This window comes from Pantherophis guttatus, chromosome 14, assembly GCF_059756535.1.
Source record: "Pantherophis guttatus breed Tessera chromosome 14, ASM5975653v1, whole genome shotgun sequence".
NCBI classification, from domain to species: Eukaryota; Metazoa; Chordata; class Lepidosauria; order Squamata; family Colubridae; genus Pantherophis; species Pantherophis guttatus.
Window position 1 is genome coordinate 19,848,101 of NC_142076.1, and position 26,413 is coordinate 19,874,513.

General features: G+C 42.2%; 1 protein-coding gene and 1 long non-coding RNA gene across 5 annotated transcripts in view; one reads left to right on the forward strand and one right to left on the reverse strand.

Moving 5' to 3' along the window:
- Positions 1–26,413, reverse strand: part of SDK1 (sidekick cell adhesion molecule 1) — a 430,408-nt gene that overhangs the window by 345,528 nt on the left and 58,467 nt on the right. For all 4 annotated transcript variants that reach the window (XM_060684054.2, XM_060684053.2, XM_087878657.1 and 1 more), the window contains exons 2-3: positions 4,105–4,264; positions 642–748 (exon numbers count right to left, since the gene is read on the reverse strand). In XM_060684054.2, coding sequence (XP_060540037.2) covers positions 642–748; positions 4,105–4,264 — 267 coding nt within the window. The remainder of the gene's footprint in view (positions 1–641; positions 749–4,104; positions 4,265–26,413) is intronic.
- On the forward strand, positions 9,452–10,933 carry LOC117659917 (uncharacterized). The gene is made up of 2 exons (XR_004589545.3): positions 9,452–9,568; positions 10,563–10,933. It is a non-coding gene; the product is annotated as an uncharacterized LOC117659917 (long non-coding RNA).

The window sequence follows — 26,413 nt, forward strand, 5'->3', positions numbered from 1 at the left end:
TAGTTACCTCCCGTATGGACTACTGTAATGCTCTCTACATGGGGCTCCCCTTGAAAAGCACCCGGAGGCTCCAACTGGTCCAGAACGTAGCCGCGCGGGTGATTATGGGCGCAGCTCGTTACGCCCATGTAACACCTCTCCTACGCGAGCTGCACTGGCTCCCAGTGGTCTTCCGGGTGCGATTCAAGGTGTTAGTTATCACCTTTAAAGCGCTCCATGGCTTAGGACCCGGGGACCGTCTTTTGCCACCAATAGCCTCCCACCGACCAGTTCGTTCTCACAGGGAGGGACTACTCAGGGTACCGTCAGTCAAATTATGTCGACTGGCGACTCCCAGGGGGAGGGCCTTCTCTGTGGGGGCTCCAACCCTTTGGAATGAACTGCCCCCGGAGATACGGAATATCCCTGATCTCTGTGCTTTCCGCCGTGCCCTCAAGACCCTGATGTTCCAACAGGCGGGGCTAAACATACTAACATGTGAATGATTCTTTAAATGTTATCTAATTCTGGGTTTTATTTGATTGCCCAAACTAAGTAATAATTTTGAGTCCTACGGGAGAAAGGCGGTATAGAAATATAATAAATAAATAAATAACTGGGCTGTGTTTAGAAAGTGAGGAAGAAATGTCATTCAGACGTACATGCCACCTGAACCTCCGATTTTCTTTGCAAGAGAGCCCCCATTCTGTTCCTCACAACGCACTGATAAAAACCTCCATCCGATTTTTTCAAGGAAGGAATGACGTATCTGCAAGACAAAGGAGGGAAACCTTCATTAAAAGATACTCTTGGTTTTAAGGTTGCTTTCTCGGATACTGTTTAAAGCTAATGGGGAAAAATAGCTCAGCTGTACAAAACTTTCCATGATTCGAATGCAGAGAATTGCATTCCCACCCCATGGCAATGGTCATAAGTATGAGCCAGTTGCCAAGCATCCGAATTTTGATCAGGTGACCGCAGGGGTGCTGCAACCATCGTAAGTGTGAAAAACGGTCATAAATAAGTTTTTTCAGTGCCATTGTAACTTTGAACGGTCACTAAATGAAGTCGAGGACTGCCTGCAATCCACAACAACAGGCCTATTTCTGTGTCACCAATTCCCATCAAAATGCTACGGAGGATAATATTTTGGATTACCGTGTTTCCCCAAAAATAAGACCGAGTCTTATATTAATTTTTCCTCCAAAAGACGCATTAGGGCTTATTTTCTGGTTAGGTCTTATTTTGGGGGGAATACAATACTAAATACATCCATCTGGCTGACAGTCTTAACTGGGGCTTATTCTGGGGGGTAGGGCTTATATTACGAGCATCCTGAAAGATCACACTAGGGCTTATTTTCCGCCTGGGTCTTACTTTCGGGGAAACAGGGTATGGTTGGAAAACTCAGCCTAAATTCCGCATGCAGCCGTGAAGTTGACTGGGTGACATTGGGAGAGGCATTTACTCTCAGATCCATCGTATCCTACAAAGTTGTTGATAAAGATAACATGGGGGAAATCACATATGCTACATTGATTTCTTTGGAGGTGGGGAAAGGCATGATAAAAGCAAGAAACAAAATACCAGTTTTCTTGCAACATTATTGTCTACCCTGAATGTAAATCTCGTTTTGGAAATGCCAAGATAAGATATATCGCTTTTCATCTTTCCAGCACAGCTTACATATTAATAAATTGTTCTACATTACACAAAACTACACATGAATCATGCAGAGGTTGGATAGTCTGGATTATCAAACACATCATATATTGATGACAGATCGTGATTAATAATGTGAACAGCAATGCATAACTGCGTAAAAAAAAAAACTTAGTTATTCTCTTTTTCAGCCTTAACCCTCAAGCTTGCTATATAAATTATGGAAGTATTCATTAGCAATGAATAATTTACTTTGTATTAACTAAAATGCATTATAAACTAAAGCTTGGGGATCATTTTTATTACTTTTTGGGCCGGAGTGCAAATCTTCTTCTACTCTAATCAATTATTACTTTGTCGCTGATTGTAACTGGCAGGGATTATAAAGCAGCATTTGAACCATATTGTAGCTACTTGGCAAAAAGAAAAAAGAAAAAGATACAACAGTGAGGTATTCTGTGATGCTGCTTGCCAACAAGACAAGATCAGAGCCAAATTTAGTCAAACCGTCTTATGCCAAAGGCAAACAGTCTGTAATAATTTCATCCCAATGAATAAATGCAATTCCCTGAACGTAAACCGTATCTTGGATCGTTGCACACAATTACAAATAAATAATAGAACTTTTAATATTCATAGTAGCGTATTTATTCAAATAAATATTGTAAACTTGGATTAGTTTTGCGTGGGCACTTTGTTTGACAAAATAAATGTTTCAAGGATAGGAAGCAAATTAATCAAGGACTAAGAGTGTGTTGGGAAACCTTCTGTGTTTCATTGGGAACAAACGAACCTATATATTATGCGTTAGCAAAACTTAAATATCTTAATTATTAGTTTAAAAGGGAGCGTTTTTCAGCTAATCCCTGTAGCTGCAACATAGCACAGTACCAAGTGCAGCTGGCTTTAGAATTATAAATGTTATACTATTTCATATTAATTGTAGGTATTATTAAAAATGAGCAAGAACCTGTTATGCATATACAATGCCTAATCCAGCTAAGGCCAAAAATTGTTTAGTCAAGTGAAAAACAGCTCTGACTTCTCATTAAACCTTTGGTAATTTCAGTGTTTCTGAGACCTGCTTTGCATTGTTTTTTTATACATATCCCTCTTTTCCACTGCACATATGACTGTGTGGGGTATTTTTTTTTTCTATTACTGGCAAACCCACAGCACAGTTTATCCCATTGATCAAATGAACAGCTGTGTTGGCTCATGTCTGCTTTCTTCCATGATTAATCAAAATACCCTGACCTTAAATAGCTTTTAAATTTCAATTCCATACACAGAAAACATTCAGCCACTTAAAAAAACAATGAGGGCAAAATGAGAGAAGCAGAAATAATGAGGATTTATTTGATGGAGTAGACCAGGGGAGGTCCAACCTTGGCAACCTTAAGACTTGTGGATTTCAACTCCCAGAATTCCCCAGCCAGGGTGTGCTGGCTGGGGAATTTTAGGAAGTAAAGTCCACGGGTCTTAAAGTTGCCAAGATTGGACACTTCTGGTGTAGGTTGTTGCTTAGATTCTAGCATTTCTTTGGGATGAGACCAGAAGGTACGAGGCCCTCATGAGATCAGTGACCATGGATTGATTCACTTCATGCATATGTTGAGACATAAAAAGGACCAGTTGCTCCTTCTAAAGGAACACCTAAAATGCTGACATGTGAACAGCTCATTCGTCTTTGTCACAGCTTGCTCACAAGAGCGGAAAGCTGAAATGCTTTTGGGACGGACTTGGGGAACCGTCTAAGTGTATATCATAGAAGCAATGAGTAACCAGAAGAGAGAGATTAATGAAGAGATATACCATATTTTTCGGAGTATAAGACGCTCTGGACTATAAGACGCATTTACCTTTTTTGGTGAGGAAAACAAGAAAAAGAAATCTGCCTCTGAGCAATTTTGCCTCATTGCAGCAAACAGCAAACTTCCTGCTTTACTTTCATTTTCGTTTTCGGCATAGCTTGATTAGCACTAGAAAAAAAAAAATCTGCTCCCAGCAATTTACCTCCTTGTAGCAAGCAGCAGAGGTCCCCGCAAAACAGCTGAGTCGGGAGGCCGATCCAATCAACTTGTGCTAATTAGGCTGTGCTGAAGCTGAAATGGGCTGTTTCTTCTTGCTGCTTGCTGCAAGGAGGTAAACTGCTGGGAGGCAGAGGCCAAAGGGTGGGGGCCAGTGGGTGGGCGGGGCTACATTTGGTGTATAAGATGCACCTAAATTTTCACCCCCTTATACTCTGAAAAATACAGTAGTTGGATCAGGTCAATGTGATGGAGACATACTATACTGAGAAACACTGCAGACACCTGAAGTTTTCAAGAAGAGACTGGACAGCCATTTGTTCAGAAGCATATGGGATCTCCTGCTTGGACTAGAAAATGTCCAAGGTCTCTTCCACCCCTATTATTCTATGTTCTAGACGTCATTAAGGTTCTACATTCTCAAATAACTTACCTATATTCCCTGGAGAACTCTGTGATTTCCATGTCGTTATGCAGCCACTTATATTCCAAAGGCCAGCTTCCTTCTGCCAAGCAGGTAAGAATAAGGCGGTTTCCTTCCAGGTGCGTCTGAGGCAAACTGGGTTCCGTCTTGAAATAGGGAGCTACATCATCTGCAAGGAAACATATCATTTTAAGATATTTTTGACGCCTTATGTAAGAGCCTTGGTGGCGCAGCAGACTAAAGTGCTGTTAAGTAGCACCAGCTGCCTGCAATTACTGTGAGTTCAAATCTCACCAGGCTCAAGGTTGACTCAGCCTTCCATCCTTCCGAGGTAGGTAAAATGAGGACCCGGATTGTGGGGGCAATAAGCTGACTTTGTATAAAAAAGAACATCCACAATATATACAATATATACACGGGCAAACAATTGATACAAACTCAAGGTAAACTGCTCCAAACTCGATTGCAGAAAATACAACAGAAAATACGACTTCAGCAACAGAGTGGTCAACACCTGGAATGCTCTACCTGACTCCATTGTTACATCCTCTAACCCCCACAGCTTCAACCTTAAACTGTCTACCGTGGACCTCACCCCATTCCTAAGAGGTCCGTAAAGGGGATGTACATAAGCGCACCAGCGAGCCTATCGACCCTGACTTACTGTCCCCATTTATATGTATTTCCTTTTTTTTTCCATGCTTATGTTCATACTTATACTTGCTACCTTGTACATGTTTGACAAACAAATAAAATAAAATAATAAAAAAATAATCCACAAGCTCATTTAGCATGATGTATGAACCAATATTCACCCAGCACTGCAGACTGCAGGAGAAAGCTTGGGTTTTCAGGACCATGGAGAGCAACCTTAGAGCTAAAATTTAAGTCAATGGCTGCTCCAGTTCTCTTCAATCCAAATCTCTTAAAATCAAGCTCAGAGAGCACCCAGGATCCCAAAGTGAAGTGTTCCCTCACTTGAAAACACTGGGGGAAGAAGCATTGTGGGACAAATCAACAAATGTTTCTTCTGTGCACGCAGAGCACGTGCCCATGAAGCCAATTGTTGAGATAAGATAGCCAAAGGAGAATGGATCAACCCTCCCTCGAATCTTGACCAAAGTAGACCATCACAGAGGATGAAGACTGAGTGTTGTTGTTTTTTTAATTTGATTTATATGCTGCCCTTCTCCGGAGACTCAGGGCGGCTTATAGTGCGTTAAGCAATAGCCTTCATACTTTTGTATATTTATACAAAGTCAGCTTATTGCCCCCACAAACTGGGTCCTCAATTTACCTACCTTAGAAAGGATTGAAGGCTGAATCAACCTCGAACCTTGGAGAGTTTCGAACCAGCAGAAATTGCAGGCAGCTGTGTTAATAACAGGGTGCACTAAACCACTGTACTATCAAGGCTCTTGTCCTAGTCCCTTGAAACATAGCAACGCTACACTGCACACAAGTACCACACACCACAAGAACGGAAGACTATGCAGAATTAAATTCAATCAGCTACATTACGCCCCCAGACCAATCGTTGGTCACCCTCAAGAAGACAAGACGGGAACACATCAACACCTGCTTCTCTTTGAAGAGACAGCAAAAACCAAGTTGCCCTTTAGAACAATTCCTGCAAGCAACTGTAGAAATGTGTGTGAGAGAGATGGAGCAGCCGAAATTTATAAGTGCTTTCTTTGAAATAAAACATAGGAGACAGCAATAAATAGGGGAAAGGAGTTCCTCAAGGATGGGTACATTCTGTAATAGATTCTAGTTCCGCTGAAGCCTGTGGCAAAAAAATTGCTCTGATATCAGAGAATCTCAGTAACATATTTTTTGTAAAACGGCCATTTTTTTTTTTTAACCAAACACGCAAAATATGTTTCCAAACTACGGAGGACAAATCGGAAGAGTTCTGGATAATTATGAACGCTTTGCATGTTTCAGACCATAAACAAGCAAGAAAAGCTTCCCTCTGGGGTTTTCATCTATCAATTAAAATTGCCACCATGTGACAAAGGCAGCTGTGGATTAAAATTTACTAATCCACTTTCTTTTCCTTGGGAACTATTGAGCTGAGCCATCCAGTGAAGCCATGTCTGAAAACTAGTTACCCTAATTAGCTCTTTGTACCCATTTTCATTTGTTTACAATCGACACGCAAATTAACAGGAAAATAATGCGACACTGGGGAACGTCCTCGTTGCTTCTCTCTGGCATAGCCGTGTCTCCATTTTCTTTACTGGGCTCTACCCAATCATTTGTATCTGCTTAAAAAGTGGCGGCTAACAGTTACAAGCGCTGGCCTCTGTACAACCCATGAATAATAAAATAGATGCTAAATGATTGTCTGCAGATTAAAAACATCATTCTTCGATTAAGTGGGCCCGCAAATTAATTCTCTACAAGTGAAGATGCCAGGGTCCCCAGGACTTGACTTGAGAATCTGATGCTGGACATTAGAAGCTGGATGTTTGTTTATTTTTTATTAACTTTGTGTTGCTCTGAGTCTTAAGAAAGAAATTGCTTTTTATACAACAGCAGTTTGTTTGTTTGGCAAGCAGTGTGGGGTCTCAGCTAGACAGGCCTACTGCATATGCTAAGAACTGTAAAAGCAAATCCGGGCATCAGTTCTCCCTCTTTCCAAACTCAAGGAAACTGAAGCAAGCAAGATCTTGAATGTCCTACGTCAGGGGTCGGCAACCTTAAACACTCAAAGAGCCACAAAGGTCCTAACCGGAGGCCCCCGTTCAATTCTGGAGCCAACCGGAAGTCCGGTTTCCCCATCATAGTCTCCTCCTAGTGTGGCGTCCTTTTTCCTCTGCTGACCAGAAGTCCAGTTCCCTCACCATAGAGTCTCCTCCTAGTGCGGCATCCTTTTTCCTCTGCTGACCAGAAGTCTGGTTCCCTCACCATAGAGTCTTCTCCTAGTGCGGCATCCTTTTTCCTCTGCTGACCAGAAGTCTGGTTCCCTCACCATAGAGTCTCCTCCTAGTGCGGCATCCTTTTTCCTCTGCTGACCAGAAGTCCGGTTCCCTCACCATAGAGTCTCCTCCTAGTGCGGCATCCTTTTTCCTCTGCTGACCAGAAGTCTGGTTCCCTCACCATAGAGTCTCCTCCTAGTGCGGCATCCTTTTTCCTCTGCTGACCAGAAGTCTGGTTCCCTCACCATAGAGTCTCCTCCTAGCGGGGCATCCTTTCTCCTCTACCTGTCCTAACCAAAAGCCCTATCAATTGTGGAGCCGACCAGCAACAGGGAGCCACAGCAGAGGGATGAAAGAGCCACATGCGGCTCCAGAGCCACAGGTTGCTGACCCCTGTCCTACGTTCAAGTTTGATGATCCACGACCTTGGTCTTTCACTATCGGACAACTTCTCAACTGGAACACATCAGAGCAATAATCTAAACCCGAAGTACCTTGGTCTCCCAGGAACTGTATTTCTTATCGTGCCTGAGAATTCAACAGCTGTAGGTTGCTGAATAAATGCTTATGAGCCACATTAAAGATCTATTCAGGCAAGATTATAAGAAAATCATCAAACTCGGGTATTTTTAGAACTAAAAATTAGCAGATCAGAACATTCTGAAAAGCATGATTTATAAAACAGCATGATTTATAAAACAGGCCAATGTTCTGCAAGATTTATTTGAGCCCATTAAAAAAAAAAGACATTCGTTCAACTTTTTGTTTACATATTATGCAAATATCTTTCATTGAGCTAAATAAGCAGTGCAGAATAACGTTTGTTTGAAACAAAATTAAAATATAATCCTAGACAAAACCTCATTGTAACTAAGGATTCCAATGATGCAAATTTGCATCATTCTTTCCACATTTTTTTTTGCTTGATTTGATGTTTAGAGTTGATCACGTAGCTGCCTTTTTTCCAAACAATGTTCCCATATATTTACACCTACAGCTAAAATGGACAGACATTAGCTACCAGAAGAGCTTCTGAAAGTACATTGTTGTTTTTTTATTTTTCCCAAATGGGAAATACAAGAGATGAAATGTTACACTATTGAGCAACAGGGGACACACCAATTATGATCTTGCAGTGGCTTCGGAAGCACAACAATTCCAGAAATCCGTCCTGTGCATGACTTAGCCAAAGCTCTCCATGAGCTTTGTGCAATTCTTGCTTTACTGTTTTCCCTTTTGGATATAAAAGACCAAGCCAAGAGACAGCTTGAAGTTATATGATCATGTCCTATGCAAAATATAGTAAACACTTTCCAAAATCATCCAGGAAACTAAAACTTAATTCCATAACACAGTTTCCTTCAAAAAAACCCTCTAAACATTTTTTTCCCCCTGGTCTGGATACAAAGGGAAGTTATAACGCACAAAAGGTTCTGGGCTGATTTGTACACGTGCCAAGCAATTGTATTAGGCTGCCAGGGGCTCTCATAAGTATTTCAGTTTATGAAGCTGATACTCAGCTGCTCATGACAACTCATCTCTCATCTGTTTGCTACATCACAACTACTGCAGAGTTGCAACAAACTCATTCTTTGAACCTGCATCCCAAATCTGTGGAACTCTCTAGAATGAGCTTTGTTCTTTAGCTAAAGTTTCTTAAACTTCAGGGCTTATAAAAACAGGAGCAAATTGCTACAACATGCAGAAGAAAGCAGTCAAAAGATGCATTTTTCATCTGGATTTTCCACCCTGGTCTCACCACGATGCCACCAAGTAGACAGAATAGAATAGAATAGAATTATTTATTGGCCAAGGGTGATTGGACACAAGGAATTTGTCTTTGGTGCATATGCTCTCAGTGTACATAAGAAGACAAGATACATTCGTCAAGAATCATAAGGGACGATACTTAATGATAGTCAAAGGGTACAGATAAGCAATCAAATCATACTAGGAAACAATATCAATATAAATCGTAAGGATACAAGCAACAAAGTGACAGTCATGCAGTCATAAGTGGGAGGAGATAGGTGATAGGAATGATAAGATTAATAGTAATGCAGACTTAGTAACTAGTTTGACAATGTTGAGGGAATTATTTGTTTAGCTGAGTGATGGCACTCGGGAAAAAAACTGTCCTTGTGTCTAGTTGTTCTGGTGTGCAGTGCTCTATAGCGTCGTTTTGGGGGTAGGAGTTGAGACAGTTTATGTCCAGGATACGAGGGGTCTGTAGATATTTTCACAGTCCTTTTTTTGACTCGTGCAGTATGCAGGTCCTCAATGGAAGGCAGGTTGGTAGCCATGGTTTTTTCTGCAGTTCTAATTATCCTCTGAAGTCTGTGTCTGTCTTGTTGGGTTGCAGAACCATACCAGACAGTTAGAGAGATGCAGATGACAGACTCAATAGTTCCTCTATAGAAGACTCTCTGGAACTAACAAGGTTTTCTTCCTCCTAGGTTTATCAGTTCATCTGAAGGTCTTCTTTTAACAGGCATTCCTGCAGATGAGATTCAAAGTCCTCTGAACATATACCCAAAGTGAAAAAGACGGTATGACTTACAGTATTCAAATTTATGAGCTGTAAAGTACACTGTAACTCACACACCCCTAAGGATGTTCAGGAAAGCAGCAGTAGCTCAAGATAGCTAACACCAATATATTCTAAATGGTAATTGCGGTATCCTATTTACCAAAACAGATGATGGTCCTGAATTTTCGACAAACTGTCCAAAAGATAGAGGGGAAATATATATATTTTATGCCTCTATTACCGTATGCTCAGCAAATCTAAAACGACTCTCTTATTTTTATAGATAATTTTAGCGGGGAGAAGCCAGTCTGCATTTCAGGGTGAATGGATGTAATAAAATCCATCAGAGGCTAAATGTGACTCAGACAATCACAGCAGTCAGACGAAACCTAGGAGTTGTGAGAAGGGAAAACTCTGCTGGAAGGAGGCCTTCGTTTGTATGCTCTGACAGGATTCCCCCTGCAATCCAGACAATCCCCAATAATGGAGAGATCAAAGTAATCTCCACATCTAAGAAAAGAGCTCAGAAACCTTTAGATGAAGCCTGGTATCTTTATCACATCTATGCAGAAGTCACCTTCCAGAATCACAGTCTAATAATCTCATTTTCCTTTTCACATTGATTTATGGATTCTGGCAAAGGTAGGGCTGGAGGAATTTAGTAATACATCATCAGGCATTTAGACCTTAGCAGAATGATGAGATGCAGTAACACTAAAAAAAGAAGAAGGAAAAAAAAAGTGGAAGGTTTTATTTAGTCTCTCAGGATGGTCCCGGGTAGATTTTCTACTCGTTGGGGAATCTGGACTCTAGACATTGCTTACAGGCCTGTAAATGCAAGGTTAATTGCCTGCAACCCATGAAATCTTCGATTTATCTCATTTATGAATTAGATTTTGAAACAGGGCAGGACTTGCTTAGGTTATCAACAGAGTGTTTTGCCAATGGAGCTTTGCGTTTGAAAACTGTGCAGTAAGCAAAGAATATATATATATACTTTTATCGTCTTCTAGCTTTATTGAGTCCCGAGATAACTCTTGATCTCTCTCGTCGGGATTGCTATTTGTGTTTTAATAAAGAAGGGCAAGTGTGAAGAATAAAAACTTGTGCATCTTGCTCTACACACCATTGCTTCCGAAACAAACTGAATGAATCAGAGGCAAAATTTGAAACGTGGAAAAACGGGAGCAGTTTTCCTCTAACTGAAAAGTCCCTCTCCCTGCCAATGATCAACAACAGCGAAGAAGCCAACATAGGGTTTAATTATTCCCTTTATGGAAGACGCAATGTATATTATTACAAAATTACAAGCTAATATGCTATCCGTTCATTTGGCACCGTTTCAGTCATGCTGTTAATTAAAAGCTGGAACCTCTCAAAACCACTTTTGCCTCGCCTGTGTTACTCTGAAAGCGAAGGGAAGAAAAATGCAATTTGGAGATCCTTTGATAAGGTTGGACACGGCTGTCCAAAAATCCTTCAATAAACAGACCTTAAAGAGATTGGCACATGATGCCAGGTCTTCCCGAGGGATTAGTTGCCGAAGTGTAGGGCCCAACCAGAGAGCAGAGGGGTCTTTCAATTATTAAGGGGCATGGATAAATTATACCGCTAGACTGATTCACTTCACCATAACAGAAATGTTTTTAATGAAAAGGGCAGGCTAAGCTTTGCATGCAGAATGGCTGAGCTATTATCGTTGTTGTCAAATATTTATTGCAAAAGGTACTACGGGTGGAACTTGACTTATGACCACAATTGAGCCCCCACATATATGTTGCTAAGGGAGAAATTTTGTTAACTGAGCTTTGCCCCGTTTTACGACCTTAATTGCCCTAATTGTTAAGTGAATCACTGCAGTTCTTAAGTTACTACACAGTTGTTCAGTGAATCTGGCTTCCCCGTTGAGTTTGCTTGCCGGAAGGTCGCAAGAGGGGATCATGTGACCCTGGGACACTTCAACCGTCATAAATACGAGTCGGTTGTCAAGCATCTGAATGTAAATCCCGTGACCACGGGGATGTGGCAACGGTTTTATGAGTCACTTTTTTAAACGCTGGTGTAACTTGGAACAGTGACTAAACAAACTGTTGTATGTCAAGGACTATCTGTATTAGAGACTGAGCTATTGGGAATTTGTAATTTCCATTTTCTTCACTTGGAACTGTTGTGGTCCACGCCAGGGGTGAAATGTAAAATTTGTTACTACCGGTTCTGTGGGCGTGGCTTGATGGGGGGCGGGGGTAATGTGACTGGGTGGGCGTGGCCAACTTTTTTTTTTTTTTAACTTTTCAAAGCATTTTTTCCAATGCTTTGAAAAGCCTCTCTGCCGATCAGGCAACTCAGCTGGGATCGTCAGAGACTTTTCAAAGCATTTTTTAACCACCTCTTCGGCCAAGAGGTTGCAGAAAAAAATGCTTTGAAAAGCCTTTGACGATCCCAGCTGAACCGTGCGATCATCAGAGGCTTTTTTTTTTACTTTTAAAAGCATTTTTTCATCAGAAGAGGTTGTAGAAAAAATGCTTTTAAAAGTTTTTTAAAAAAGCTTCTGATGATCGTGTGGCTCAGCTGGGCATGGGGAGGGAAGGGGACAGGGATTTTTGCTACCGGTTCTCCGAACCACACCTCCATCGCTACCGGATCGGGCGATCCGGTCCGAACCGGGAGCATTTCACCCCTGGTTATGAGCCACTTTTTAAAATGCTGGTGTAACTTGGAACAGTGACTAAACAAATTGTTGTACGTCAAGAACTATCAGTATTAGAGACTGAGCTATTGGGAATTTGTAATTTCCATTTTCTCCACTTGGAACTGTTGGGGTCCACGGTCTTTGCCATCAGCATAGGCAAGTAGGACTTGTCTTTTAAAATAACTGGAGAACTCTGGATAGGGCAAAGGGATTTAGATTAAACAAAGTGACATCAATCAACAGTGAAATCAAAACTCTCTCCTCCAGAGGGGAGGAGAAGAAAAAAAAATCACCTTAGCTCATTTGATAGGAATAGCTCCAGTTCCTGAAACTTTCATATGGAAATAAAATGAGATGTGCTTCTAGAAAGGGAATGTAGACATAAAATCTCCCTCTCCTCCTCCCCCCCAAAAAAAGGCATTATCAGAACGGTTTTGAACTTTGAGGATATAATGTAGTCACATCAAAAGGCATAGCGAAGCCCGTCAGAGAGATCAATCATCTTTAGTCATTAAAGGCAAAATAAATATTCAGCTCCTTTCTGATATTTTTTTTCCAGAGATGGCTGTGATTATTTAAAAAAACTTTTTTTAAAAAAGGCCACTGCCTTTGCAGTTCAGGTCAAAAACCACTTGGGGAATAGTCAACGTTTTATTTAGCATGCACGCTACCATTTTTGTACAGCCTTCCTTGTGGGTGAACATGTATTTCTTTTTCATTTTATTCAGAGCAAGGGACTTGGGCAGTTCATGCTTTTATATGAAGGTATTGTGGAGACTGTGGAGCTGGCAGCAGAGTCGGACAGTGAGGGGAGGATCATGGGCCAGTCCTGGAGTCTGGGGAAGGCTCGGACGAAGGCTCTGCATCGGAGGCAGAGAAAGGGCCATCTGGGAGGTATGTGCTGCCTCCGGAGCCTCCAGATTCGGACCTCAGCAAGGCAGAGGAACAGGGGGAGCCTGTACCCAGTGTGCGCATGCGCAGAACTGCCAGAAGGCAAGAACAGCTAAAACAAAAGGGAAGACTCAGGAGTAAGGCTTGGAGATGATTGGCCTCTCCCATAAGACTTAAAAGAGAAGCAAAGGCACGTGGGCCCTTTGCAGGAAAGCAACGTTGTTAATTCTGTTTCTAGTCGGCATCTCTCTTTGATTCTGGACTCCGTGTGGCTTTGCCAATTAGGTCTTTGGCAGCGTGTCAAGGGAGATAAAGGTGGGTGATTATCCCGAAGGACTTTTCCGGAAGGACACTTTATAACTAATTGGGACTCCACTGTGAATGAACAGAATTCACAGCTGTTGCCATAAAAAAGGTTTTTGGGACGACTCTTGTGTTTTAATGACTCAGGAAGCCTAGGTCAGAACAGAAGGTGCTCATCCAGTGGGAAAGGCAGAAGGAACAAGGAGGCAAATGGGAGTCCTTGACTTGAGCCCAACATTTCCGTCGCTAAGCACGACAGTTGTTGAATGAGTTTTGCCCCGTTTTACGACCTTTCCGGCCACAGCTGTTATGTGAATCAGTGCAGTTGTTACATTAGTAACATGGTGGTTGTTAATGAATCTAGCTTCCTCATGGGCTTTGCTTGTTAGAAGGGGATCACGTGACCTTGGGACACAGCAACAATCATAAATATGAATTTTGATCACATGACTTTGCTTGTCAGAAATTCGCAAAAGGTGAACATGTGACGCTGGGGACACTGCAGCCGTCACACATACATGCCGGTTGCCAACTGCCCGAATTTTGATCAGGCGTGAAAAACAGTCATAAGTTCCTTTTCTTAGGACCGTCGCAACTTCAAACCGTCACTCAACGAATGTTTGCACCTGTCTACTCTTTAAAATGATCCCAAGGAAAACCTGGAAAAGCTTCTGTCTTCAGGAGGCAACACATTGAAAGAGCATCGATGGAATGGCAAGCTGGGCTGGAGAATTATGCCCAGAATGAAAACTCATTACGGTTTAATTGTGTCTGTTTGTAAGAGCGGCTAAGAGTTCAACCAGGAAGAAAAGATGAGCAAGCAAGACTGCGTCACTCCCTGGAAGAGAAACACAATGGGGAGAATTTTCAGTGGGAAACCTTACAACCCGCACACAAATACAACGATTGGACTTTTTCCCCCAAACTGGTTATTATACAGATTCAGATGAGTAAACAGAATCAGTCATTCTCCGGACTTGTAAAAGCCTCTGCTTTAATTAGCAACACAATGCACGATGCAATTTCCTCCTCCCTCTCCCCCCCCCCATTTTTTTTTTCATCTAAAATGCCTGTGGCGAGTGCTTCCATTCAAAAAAAAAAAGTCACAGGGATTCTTTGAAACTCGGTTCTCTGTTAATTCGCTGAAGGGCCACTACATACAAGATGCATACATGGGAGATGCATTTGTCTGAAATGGTATAGGGCGGGTGTCAGCAACCTGCGGCTCCGGAGCTGCATGCGGCTCTTTGGGCCCTCTGCTGTGGCTCCCTGTCGGGTGATCCCACTGCTGGTTGACTCCGCCCCTCACCCTCCCCTCCCAGCCACTCCTCGCTTGGCCTGAGAAGGTAAGGGTGACGGCGGGAGATGGAGAAGCAGCCGGGACAAAGAGACAAAGAGATATAGAGAGAGAGAGGGAGAGAGAGAGATACAGAGAGAGGGGGAGAGGGGAGAGAGGGAGATCAAAAGGGTTTTGTGGTTCCCGGTGTTTTTTAACAACTGGTTCTCTGCCCTAATGACTGGCTGGGTAGGTGTGGCTAGGGGGTCATGTGACTGGTGGAAGTGGGTGACGTCAAGTTGGCCATGCTCACTCAGGTTTTGTGACTCCCGGTGTTTTCTTTTCTGTGGGAAACGGATCCAAATGGTTCTTTGAGTGCTTAAGGTTGCAGACCCCTGGCGTAGAGTCTTCTGCTAGAGGTTGGGAGTTGAACTAGAAGACCTCCAAAGTCCTTTCCAACTCTGATGATGTTCTATGTTCCAAGAATAGCTTCTGTTGGTTTTCCTTAAAAGGAACTGACCTGAAATAGGATCTCACCCAAGGAACACGACAAGAGGAGACACGTGCATTCACACAAACCACCCAGGCCATAGTCCAGAAGTCATTTGGGTTGGTAGTTGAGAACAGATGATGAGTTGGGGGCTACCCCAAAACCTAGGTACCATCCATGGCCTTCCAGTTCTCCGGTACCTGCTGTCCAATGGGAGAGCCGGAGATAATCGATCTTAAGTGCTTCTAGGCCCTCTGTTTCATTCTGTTCATCCAGATGTGAAACATTTAATCTTTTTCTGTCAGATGTTTTATTGGAAGCCGATCCCCTTGACCAGTCCGGTATTTGCTATCCTGAGGAAAATGCTGAACGGCAGCATTTATCATCCTTCATATTTCATTTGTGCCTTGAAACAGCTGGAGCCATGTCCAAATTGAGCCAACATTGAATAAACTCTTTGTAGTGGCTCCTGAGGAATCTTTCCGTCCCGCTGAGGCCGTGCTCGGAGCGTAAACCCCGATTCAGCAAAATTGCTCAATGGGAAAGAGCCATGTCTGCTGCTCATTTCTTTTTCTTTCTTTTTTTTTAAACTCTCTACTGCATCTCACAAGCGCCTCCAGTCATCTGTTTCTATTGCATAATATATAATTTAAATGACAATTCAGAATTTGGACCAGATGGATGTCTAACTCAAATTCACAAATATGTTTCCTAAGAGCAAAAACTATTAATAATCTAAAGGGTATGCTTTGAAAAACTAAGGGGAAGGGAGGGGGAGGGAGGGAGGTCCACATTGTATTTTAATCGACACCCTACAAAATCTTTGGGTGAACTTGAGATGACCCTTTATTCTCCTTTGGTGAGGATGTGTTTCAGGATACCTTCAGTGATGGGTTCCTCCTGGTTCCACCCGGTTCCGCCGATCCGGTAGCAGTGACGATATGACATCACCGAACCGGTTCTCCCTGGATACTGGATGTTTTTTTAAAAATGCTAAATCATAGTTAGCATTTTGTGAATGAGCTTTAATACTCATTAAAGCCACGGTGGTCAACAACCTAGCTCTCCTTAAATGACCACAAGGATTGGCTTGAGAAACTTGTGCTCCACTTTCTGTTCACTGATGGCTCTTTGGCAGTTTCTTGACTGGGTTGTTGCCTACTTGGTGGTTGGTCTGAAGTTGACTTTGGAGTTAATCTATACTGACCTGGGTGCTGATTGCTGGTGGAGAGGTGCTGGACAGTGGTGAAATCCTCCGAGGTGTGCCACCGGTTTGCTGCGGGTGCATGCACAGTGAGCTCCAAACATGTGCTTCGCATGCCAAAAAGGAGGCTTAAGAAGGTAAGTAGAACAGCAAGGGGGAGAACAGCTGTTCCGCACGATTTAGATTCACTAGAAAGCAAGATTTCCTGCTTTCTAGCGAATATAAATTGCGCGGCACAGCTGATCATCGGAAATACCGGTTCGAACGAACCGGTAGCATTTTTTACTACCAGTTCACCGAACCGGTAGCTTTTATTACTATCGGTTTGCCCGAACCGGTGTGAACCGGTAGCATTTCACCCCCGGTGCTGGGGTCTTTTTGTTCCCTTTTGGGCTGGTTGGTTGTCTCTTTTGCACAGTCTATAGATGTTGTTAATGTCTATGTGTCTGTTGATGGCTGATTCGTCTGAGTGCCAGGCTTCCAGAAATTCCCTGGCATTTTTGGATTTGGCTTGGTCTAGGATGGTCACATTTTCCCAATTTGAAACTAGGGTTCAATCTGTCTATATGTTGTGAAATGAAAGAATTTCCGTCATGCCGTCTGACTGTTCATGGATGCCTTCTGCCAATCTTCTGCCTGTTTGTCCTACATAGTGGTTATTGTAGCTCTTACATTGTATGTTGTAGACGACTTCTGTTTTTTTCTTCTGGGGCTGCTGGGTCTTTGGAGATTGTTCTTATATCTGAATGTTTTTAAGTGCTTTATTTAAACTGGTTATGACTGGATTTAAATATTAGCGCTAGATACCATAACAGACGTTTAACAGTATTAATACTTGCTCTGTTGTGCAAAAAAAACAACAACAATCCCTTTTTTAAAATAGAAGAATTCACCCAGTGCCATCTGTTTACACGTTCTTGTTTTCACACATAACAAACTAGTACATCATTAAGCTGTGTCGCTGTAGTTACACATATCATTGAAAGTACATCCTTAACCACAAACCTTGACTGATGTAAAATGGATTAAAATAATAGCATACTATTATTTGCTCATTAAAAAGCAAATTAGTTGCATTTTGTGTTGTTTGCTGAACAACCTCAGGCAACGCTTAACAGGTGCTAATTCCAAAATTGGTTTCAGGTGCAAATAGATTAAATTAGCATGTTTCATGATTACAGAAAACATTTGCTGGACAAAAGCCAATTCAGAAGGCTAACAGCAAAGCAGAAGCATTTTCAAATTAAAGGCAAACCCATTAAATTAATAAGTATTACAGACATTTTTTTACATGCATTTCTCAATAGCTTGTAGCATTTGTCAACAATGCATTCATTTGCATAGATCTAACCTATCCTGGGTGATAAATATCAAAACCAACATTGTCTAAATTACTGGCACACTGACGAAAAGAAAATATCAGAGGAATAAAGTAAACAAAACAATATATCCACTCGGCTGCCCTATCTGCATCAAATCTATTTACTGCTTTAATAACTGGCAGGTACTAATAAAAATGTGGATATTATAGTTAGAAACTGGCTAAAAAAAAAATGCACCCGGTCTGTTGGAATTGGGCAGCTAACAAATTTGAATAAAGATATAAATTACTCTTGATTTTAAACAAAAAAAAAAAAAGCAATTGTATCTGATAACAAGCAAGTAGCCATACTTCTACTTGGATATGCACTGTATTTAAATATACTCTGGAAAATGCAGATGTCTTTTTTTTTTTTTTAAAGTAGATAGAAATATATTTGGCTTTTTAAGTTGATGTGTTCTTTGGAAAGTGGGCTTGAGAATGTTAAGCACCTCTCAAGAGAGATTTAAAAATGAAAATTTCCATATAAAATAACTGCCGACGTTGTTATAAAAACACTCTTTTATCAAGGAAAATTGAAAATAGGGTGGGGGGGGGGGAAACCCATTTACATGAGAGAAACGTGGAAGCACTGAAGTCTCAAAAGCTTCGTTGATATTTGGGGTGAATCAAAATTCTGTTTAAAATGGATTCCAACGAAAACTCCCACCAGAAGCTCGCTTGCCCGTACGGATTTTCCATCACAATGTAAGGAAATGAGGCTATCAATTTTATTTGAATTAATCTTGCGTCTATATAAATAGTAATATAAATATAAAATAATAAATAATATAAATAAAACCTGGAGTCTCACCCAAGGTTGCCCAAAACAAACCATGGACCCGTGTAGCATTTTGATCAGACATCCTGTCCTGTCCTCCTGACCTCTTACGATACAAAAGAGGCATTGACATTTTTCCATTTAAGCCAGCCCAATTGACTTAATGAATCCTGTGTTTGCAATATTGAGTTCGGTTTTGGAACAGCGTTGGATGAGAACGCTGCCCAGTGCTAACAATTTTGGTCTCCTCCGCCAGCAAAATATCCCACAATAGACGCGGCCAGAATGTTCTCTACACAGATTACAAAATAAAATGCAAATTACTGTTGGCTCCGTTAAACAATTGAAGGCAAGAATCACTGGCAACCGTTGGTAATTCTGTCGGATGAGGGAGAAGAGAAGGAAAGTCGGGGCAAAATGCAACTTTTAAGTCATCCGATCTGGTCTTTCCCATTTCCTTCCCTCTCGATTTACGACCATGCTTGAGCCCTAAAACGTCTGTTGTTAAATGAGTTTTGCCCCATTTTATGAGCTTTCTTGCCTCGGTTGTTAAGTGAAGTACTGCCGTTGATAAGTTAGGAACACGGTTGTTAAGTGAATCTTGGCCTCTCCATTGACTTGGCTGATCAGAAGGTCGCAAAAGGGAATCACGCGACCTTGGGACCTGGCAATGGTCATAAATATGAATCCCCTTGCCAAGCATCTGAATTTTGAGCATGGGGGAATGCTGCAAATGTCGTAAGTGTGAAAAACGGTCATAAGTCACTTTTCTCAGTGCAGTTATAACTTTGGTCACTAAATGAACTGTTGTAAATCGAGGAGAACCTGTATTCCAGTTATAAAGATAACGCTAGAAGCACCTGGTATGGATCCTTTGACCATCCTTCTCTAACCAGATCCCCTACAGAGTGCAGAAAAGTAGATCTGACTCATGACATAGAAGACAATCCCTCCCTCCCTCCCTCCCTCCATTCCTTCCTTCCTTCCTACCTTCCTTCCTTCCTTCCTCTTGCTCACCTCCCTGCCGCCACTGATGGACTGATCTGAGTAACTCTTCCTTATTATGCTGGACCATCACGTGTGAAAGACCAGGTCCACCTTGAAGGTCCAATTAAACTGATTTATTAAGGAGCATGGTGGCTCATGTGGTTAGGATGCTGGGCTGGCAGTTAGCAAGCTCATGTTCGAGACCTGTTGCATGATGGGGCGAGCTCCTGTCATTCGCTCTAGCTCCTTGATGGGGATATGAAAAGAGCCCCTATGGCTGTTCCCTGGGCAAGGGTGATGTCAGCAGCTAATCCTTTCAACCCAGAAGCACCTTAAAAGGCACCCGACACGAATGGGACACAATGGGAACTCTGACCATCCTTCTCTAACGTAATTCCCTTCAGAAAAGTAGGTCTGATTCATGACACAGAAGTCAGCGGAAATAGCCTGACTGATTCTTGTAGCCCAACAAACAACCCACAGGTGTGCTTCCCCAAGACCCTATAACGAAGGAGATTTACCCAGAAATACCCTTTCTCGGTTCCCTACTTATGCAGATGTGATGCTTCCAAAACTTAATTTGTAAGTCCAAAGTTTGCAGCAGTGGTGAAATCTGAACCGGTTTGTCACCGGTTTGCTGGCCGCGCATGCACGGTGCATGCCAAGCATGTGCTGTGTGCGTGAGCATGTCCAGTGCACACCAAACACGCACTATGCACACATGCACAGTGCACACAAAATGCACACTTCACATGCGTGCATGCGCACTACGCGCCAAACGCATGGAAAAAGGAAGCTTGGGAAGGTAAGTGTAACAGCGAGGGGGGGGAACAGCTATGTCGCGCAATTTAGATTCACTAGAAAGCATCGGAAATACCGGTTCAGAGGAACCGGTAGGGTTTTTTTACTACCGGTTTACCCAAACCAGTAGTTTTTATCGCTACCGGTTCGCACGAACCGGTAGGATTTCACCACTGGTTTGTAGGCTCCTCAATCCACAATGCATTCTGAACCCTGATTTCCTTCCGTGGAATTTGCCATAAGTTTTGCATCGCAAACCCCCCAAAAAACTGCTTGGGGGCTTATTGAAATTCTCTATCCATGCACTCGCTGCATACTTAAGCATCCAAGCTCCCCACACACACACACCTCCGACGCCTTAACCCAAGCTCACACGTTCATTGCTATTATCTTTTCTTTTCCAAAATAAATGAAACGGTCGCGTTTGCCATGCATACGCAGATCAAGAGATCTTACTTCGGCAGTCTCTTCCCCTGCTCAACAAGGGTTGACAGCAACTGTCAGCAACATGCTGACCTCCGGTGACACCATTAATAGCAGCCAATCAAAAAAGGGCCGGATTGTGAATTATCGTGTTGTCAAGCGCAAGCTGGAAAATAATACTACCCTACCATGTAATACTCCTGCCTGATTTTAATGCCACTAGATTCCAATGACAAATTACAAGATGCCCACATTGTGGGTATTTCCTCATAGACGTTGAGAGTTCCCTTTTATGCTGCCATGTAATTTTTTTAATACGTATTTATTTCTACAGTGCAATAAAGCTGCCCATCTAGGCAGCAAGCAAGGATTGAGACCAACAAACAAATCGAAAACAACAAATGCTGTCAGCTACGTTAACATCAGTCTAGGCAGGCTGCAGAGAGTTTCTCCTCAAATATGGAAACTGGGGACAGGAGAAATGGCAAAATAACTTGTGAAATGACAGGAACGCTAGTTTTTCCATGACATGAATTCAGTTCTTTTAATGCATTATGTAAAATTGTGTGTTACATTCGCGATATCTCATTTTATTCATAAGTCCACTAATTCTGGCTTTATGAAACTCTTATTTAGACTCGCTAGACATTTTCTCAGCTCCCTTAATGGGTTTATTATAGTATTTAAAATCTGATTTCTTTAGCTTTAGCCCTTTTGATGTAACGGATTTGCTGCTTTAGAAATATTAAAACCTCTGAAGCATTATTGTGTGGTGAAATTTGTAGAGTTTGTTCAGCCTTCACTTCCTTGACGGGACTCTATTCAAAATAAATGCAAGAATTTTAGTTTTCTCGATGTTTGCTTTTGTTCTTCTTCTTTTTTTTTTTTTCTTCTGATGGGCGTATTAAAATATACCGATTATGACTAGGGCAGAATATGAAACACTTACGTGTCTTTCCTTACAAGTGAAAAGTTATTAGTTTGACATCTGAAGCTGAGTTACAAATGAGGGGAGACATATTGTTTTGTTCTCCAGTAATATTCTGTAGTTTGACTTGAGTTCCTTCGCCTGTTATTAACAGAAATTTTCACTCAAGATGTAGTGAATGGAGAGAAATTGAAAACGTCAATATATATTTATCTAATTGGACTATCCTCACCCTTCTCTTTTCTTTCCCTTTCTTTCCGCTTCTTCTTTTTTTTTTTCCCCCCCTTTCCATGACAGGTTATTAGAAATGGCAAGAAGTCAGTATTTTTTCATTCTCTCCAAAGCTGAGAATGAGACCCATTCTATAGAGTCAAAAGCTTTGGAGAAGTGTCCATCTCAAAGCCAGCTTCTTCTTGGGATTTGACCTTTGCAGAAATAAAAGGAAGGAGACCCCAAGGGAAGCAGAAGTCTCTGAGGAGAGAAACAGCTTCCAATTGGTAGTAAGGCATATGGATGAATAAAAAGAGTTCAGCAAGGAGATGTTTGCCGATGTTGGGGATCAGTTTATACACTGAGATGCTTTCAAAGTCAAATCTTTGAATACAAAGATTCAAAAGTCCAGTTGTCTTTTTAAAAGCACCTTTGGGACAACAATGACCTGGAAGATTGAGAATCTCCAGAGACACCAAGATGCTTGCTTTTTTTTTGAAGAAGAAGAAGAAGAAGAAAAAAGAAAGAAGAAGAGGAGGAGGAGGAAGAGGAAGAAGAAGAGGAGAAAGAGGAAAAAGAAGAGGAGGAGGAGGAGGAAGAGGAGGAGGAGGAGGAAGAAGAAGAGGAGGAGGAGTAAGAAGAAGAAGAAGAGGAGGAAGAAGAAGAAGAGGAGGAGGAAGAAGAAGAAGAGGAGGGGGAGAGGAGGAAGAAATCAGGACAAGCAAACGAGATTTTAATTTAAAATTTAATTTGAAATAATACCTCTATTTAGCTAATACTAATTGACTTCATGGATGCTCCACAACCAGCTTGGAAATTATCTTTCTTTGCAAATGTGATGAGCTTCAAATGAAGGGCCTTTTTTTTTTAAAACATGGAAACTGTTTCTAACAAGCCCATTTCTATGCTTGTGCAAAACCTGTGACATGTTACCAACATTAGCGTTGGCATATGTCCTCATTAGATGGCTTGGGGCGATGTTGAATTCATAAAAACGGCATTGACATGCAGCACTGGATAGGTGCTCCTGGTAGATTCAACTTCGATTTTAAAAGACTAAAATTGGGGGTTGTATTACCAAACGCTACACGGAACGGAAGGAGCAAAAAAAGGCCACGATTGTTGCGATGCCCTTAGTGTATTGGGGCCATGTTTCCTGAAATTAAGGAGATTTTTCAGGTGCCCTACTGCGAAGAAGCTCTACACAAGTTGGGGCCATTTTGAAGTCTCTAGGGTAAAGAGAGTTAAATCAAGGCAAAAGATCCAAGCAAGAGAATCTAAGCAGAATATATTCTAAAATGTGCTATTTTAAAGGAAAGAACTGTAACATATACAATCCTCCAAAGTCAATGAAGGTATTTAGTCAGTTACTCAACAGCTGGAGCTTTCTTTAACAGCTGCTCATAAATAAGTGCCAGGCACAAAGAATCGGGGCTACACATTATATTCCAGCGAGGCTGATTTATATACTCATGCCTATACACTGGTCAGCTAACGGCCAGCAATAAATTGGCGCTAGAAAGAGCCAATGGAATTCAAGAGGGGTTGGGCTTAAATCACTTGTGGAAACGTAATGATTCCAGGCTGGTTCCTCTCTTGACTCCGACCCCAGGCTCTGCCTGTCCTTCTCCTACAAGAAGCCTGTTAGGCTTCACCAAGTCACAAAACGGACTCCTTGTCCTGAAAAAAACACCCTTTTTTTATTTGGCTAATGTGAATTCCTAGCATTCACACCCAGCAAAGTCTGGCAAACAGTCTTTCAAGGGTGAATTGCAACCCACAGACCTTATCAGTCCTTGGATAGTTGCCAGGCTGATAGCTTCCAGACACAACACCGTGCAAGGAAATGCTTGGCAAGGAGTCTCTCAGATAAGCAAGTCTTCACACTAACGAACTACCGTATTTTTCGGAGTATAAGACGCACCTTAGTTTTTGGGGAGGAAAATAAGAAAAAAGCTGATTGGTGGGTGAATCAGCCTCCCGGAATACCTCCAATCAGCTGTTCCCAGAGGTGAATTTTAGCAACAGGTTCCTTGGTTGTGAGCTCTGTGCCTTGTAGTTTTTTTTTTTTTTTTTTTGCTTTTTTTCCTGCCTCTGAAAGCCTCCGAAACAGCTTCAGAAAAAAAGCCTCTGAAGCTCTGTTTGGAGGCTTTTTTTTTCTGAAGCTTCATTTCTGATGCTTTTTTTCAGCCTCTGAAATCTCTGTTTGAGAAGCTGGGTGGGGCTACATTCAGAGTATAAGACGCACCCAGATTTTCACCCTCTTTTGGGGGGGGGAAAGGTGCGTCTTATACTCCAAAAAATACGGTAATTGTCTCCTGCAAACACCACTCCCCTTTTGCTCCTATTTATTCCCTATGGGAGGAGCCATTCAGCGTCCCCTTGTGCCTTTACTCCTGAGTTGAACTCTGTTCCTTAGCTGTTCTCTTCTCCTGACAGCTCCGCGCACGCGCACATTGGGAACAGGCTCCAGCTGTTCTTCTGCCCCACTTAGAACAATTAATAAGTGGAACAACTTGCCTGCAGAAGTTGTGAATGCTCCAACACTGAATATTTTTAAGAAGATGTTGGATAACCATTTGTCTGAAGTGGTGTAGGTTTCCTGCCTGGACAGGGGGTTGGACTAGAAGACCTCCAAGATCCCTTCCAACCCTGTTATTCTATTCTATTCTATTCTATTCTATTCTATTCTATTCTATTCTATTCTATTCTATTCTATTCTATTCTATTTCCAACTCCAAAGGCAGCTGATAACTGGCATACGGCCCTGGCCCCCTCTCTGCCTGTGACACAGAGCTCTTGTCCGAGCCTTCCCCAGACTCCAGGACTGGCCCATGTTCCTCCCCAAGCTCCTCATGTCTGTTGTGGCCCGCCAGCGGCCTGCGCGGATCGTGGCTGATCCCAACGACAAGGAGGCTGGTGTGGTGTCGCGCCAGCAGACTGCGCAGCCGGCAGTCGCGTCGGACAGCGAGGAGGCTGAAGAGGATGTGGTGCCAGAGGCAGAGACTCAGCCAGGGCCTTCAGAACCTCCAGAACCTCCAGAGGCTCCTTCAAGTGGAGAGAGCAAAGTGGAGGAGCCTCTCCTCAATGCTCGGGCACGCAGGGCTGCCAAAAGGCAGGAGTGGCTACTCAGGAGGAGGAGGAGGAGGTCTCCTCAAGAGTAAGGCTTGAGGATAATTGGCCACTCCTTTAGCCTATTTAAGTCACACGCAGTTAGTAATTTCTTGCTGGAAACAACGTGTAATTATTACAGAGCATTTTTGAAGAGTGAGTGTCTTATCGTATCTTGTTTTCTGGGCTGGTTGCCAACCTTTGCCGGACTTTGTTTATTCTTGGTATGTTATAACTTTGATAAGGACCGTTGGTGTGTGTCACAATCCTTGGGAATCCGGAACTGGGGCAGAATACTGTCTGAGTCTGCTGCCAGCTCCGCTGGTCTCTGGCGGGCCACAACACCTGTTGCAGTCAATGAAGCTTAGGAGGCATCATAAAAGTCAACACGATAGCCACAGTCACATCATCCTAACTATCACCTTGGATGCTATTTAGTCTCCTCTCACTGACTCACAGATGTCCTAAGGACACTGGATTCTCTTCCCAGACTTCATCGGGGGGGGAAAACCTCTGCGCTCGTACAAGAATGAAACAATAGAAATATGTTTAACAGAATTCAATGTTAAACAGTTGTCATCATGGCTGCTTAGACAATCAAAACAATAATTTCAGGAAGCTTAATTTCTCAGAAAAGACCCAGGTGAAGAGGGGGAAAAGTGGCCAGACCATAATCAGTTCTGAGGAACCACTAAGTGTTCTAATTAAATAAATAAAAAAAAGTACCCCTGATTGAGTTTATTACTTTGCTATAATACCGGCATCAGTATACAGGGTAGTTTTCATTCACTACAGCTAACTGTCTTTGTCTTAATCACCAGAAGAGCAAATTTTGAAAAACTAGGCAATCAACCTCTTTGAATTAGGTTATAAATTTGGGTTGAAGTAGATTTTTATACTTTGATCTAATACCATTACTGAAGTCTTGTACAGCGTAATTAAATAAATGTTAACCAGTCCTTAGGGACCCCTTGCGCCAAAGTGAAATTTCAGACCCAAAGAGTGCTTGTAACCGATATTATAACCAATCTAAATGCGGCTTGCGATTTCTACACGGTAATCATATCGTATCTCCATAGAAAATCAAACACTCGCGGATGTGCTTATGGATGCCCCCTAGGAATTCAGTACATCGTGGATTGCTCAAATCCTGCTAAAACACAATCTACGTTGTAAAAGGATATGATGAGTTAAAGCAAATAGAGTTTTCTTCCACTATCCTTATTCTCCCAAAGGAATAGAGTATAGTTTACCAGGTATTTGAATTAATGGCCTCTTTGCTGTATATATTTTCCGTATTCTTTTGCTGCTTACCATTAATACTCTGCTTGGCGGGGTGGGGGGAACCTAACAAGATTTTTGTATTATTTACTTCTTGGTGTAGCTGAGTTCAAAGAGGTGCTCTGATGT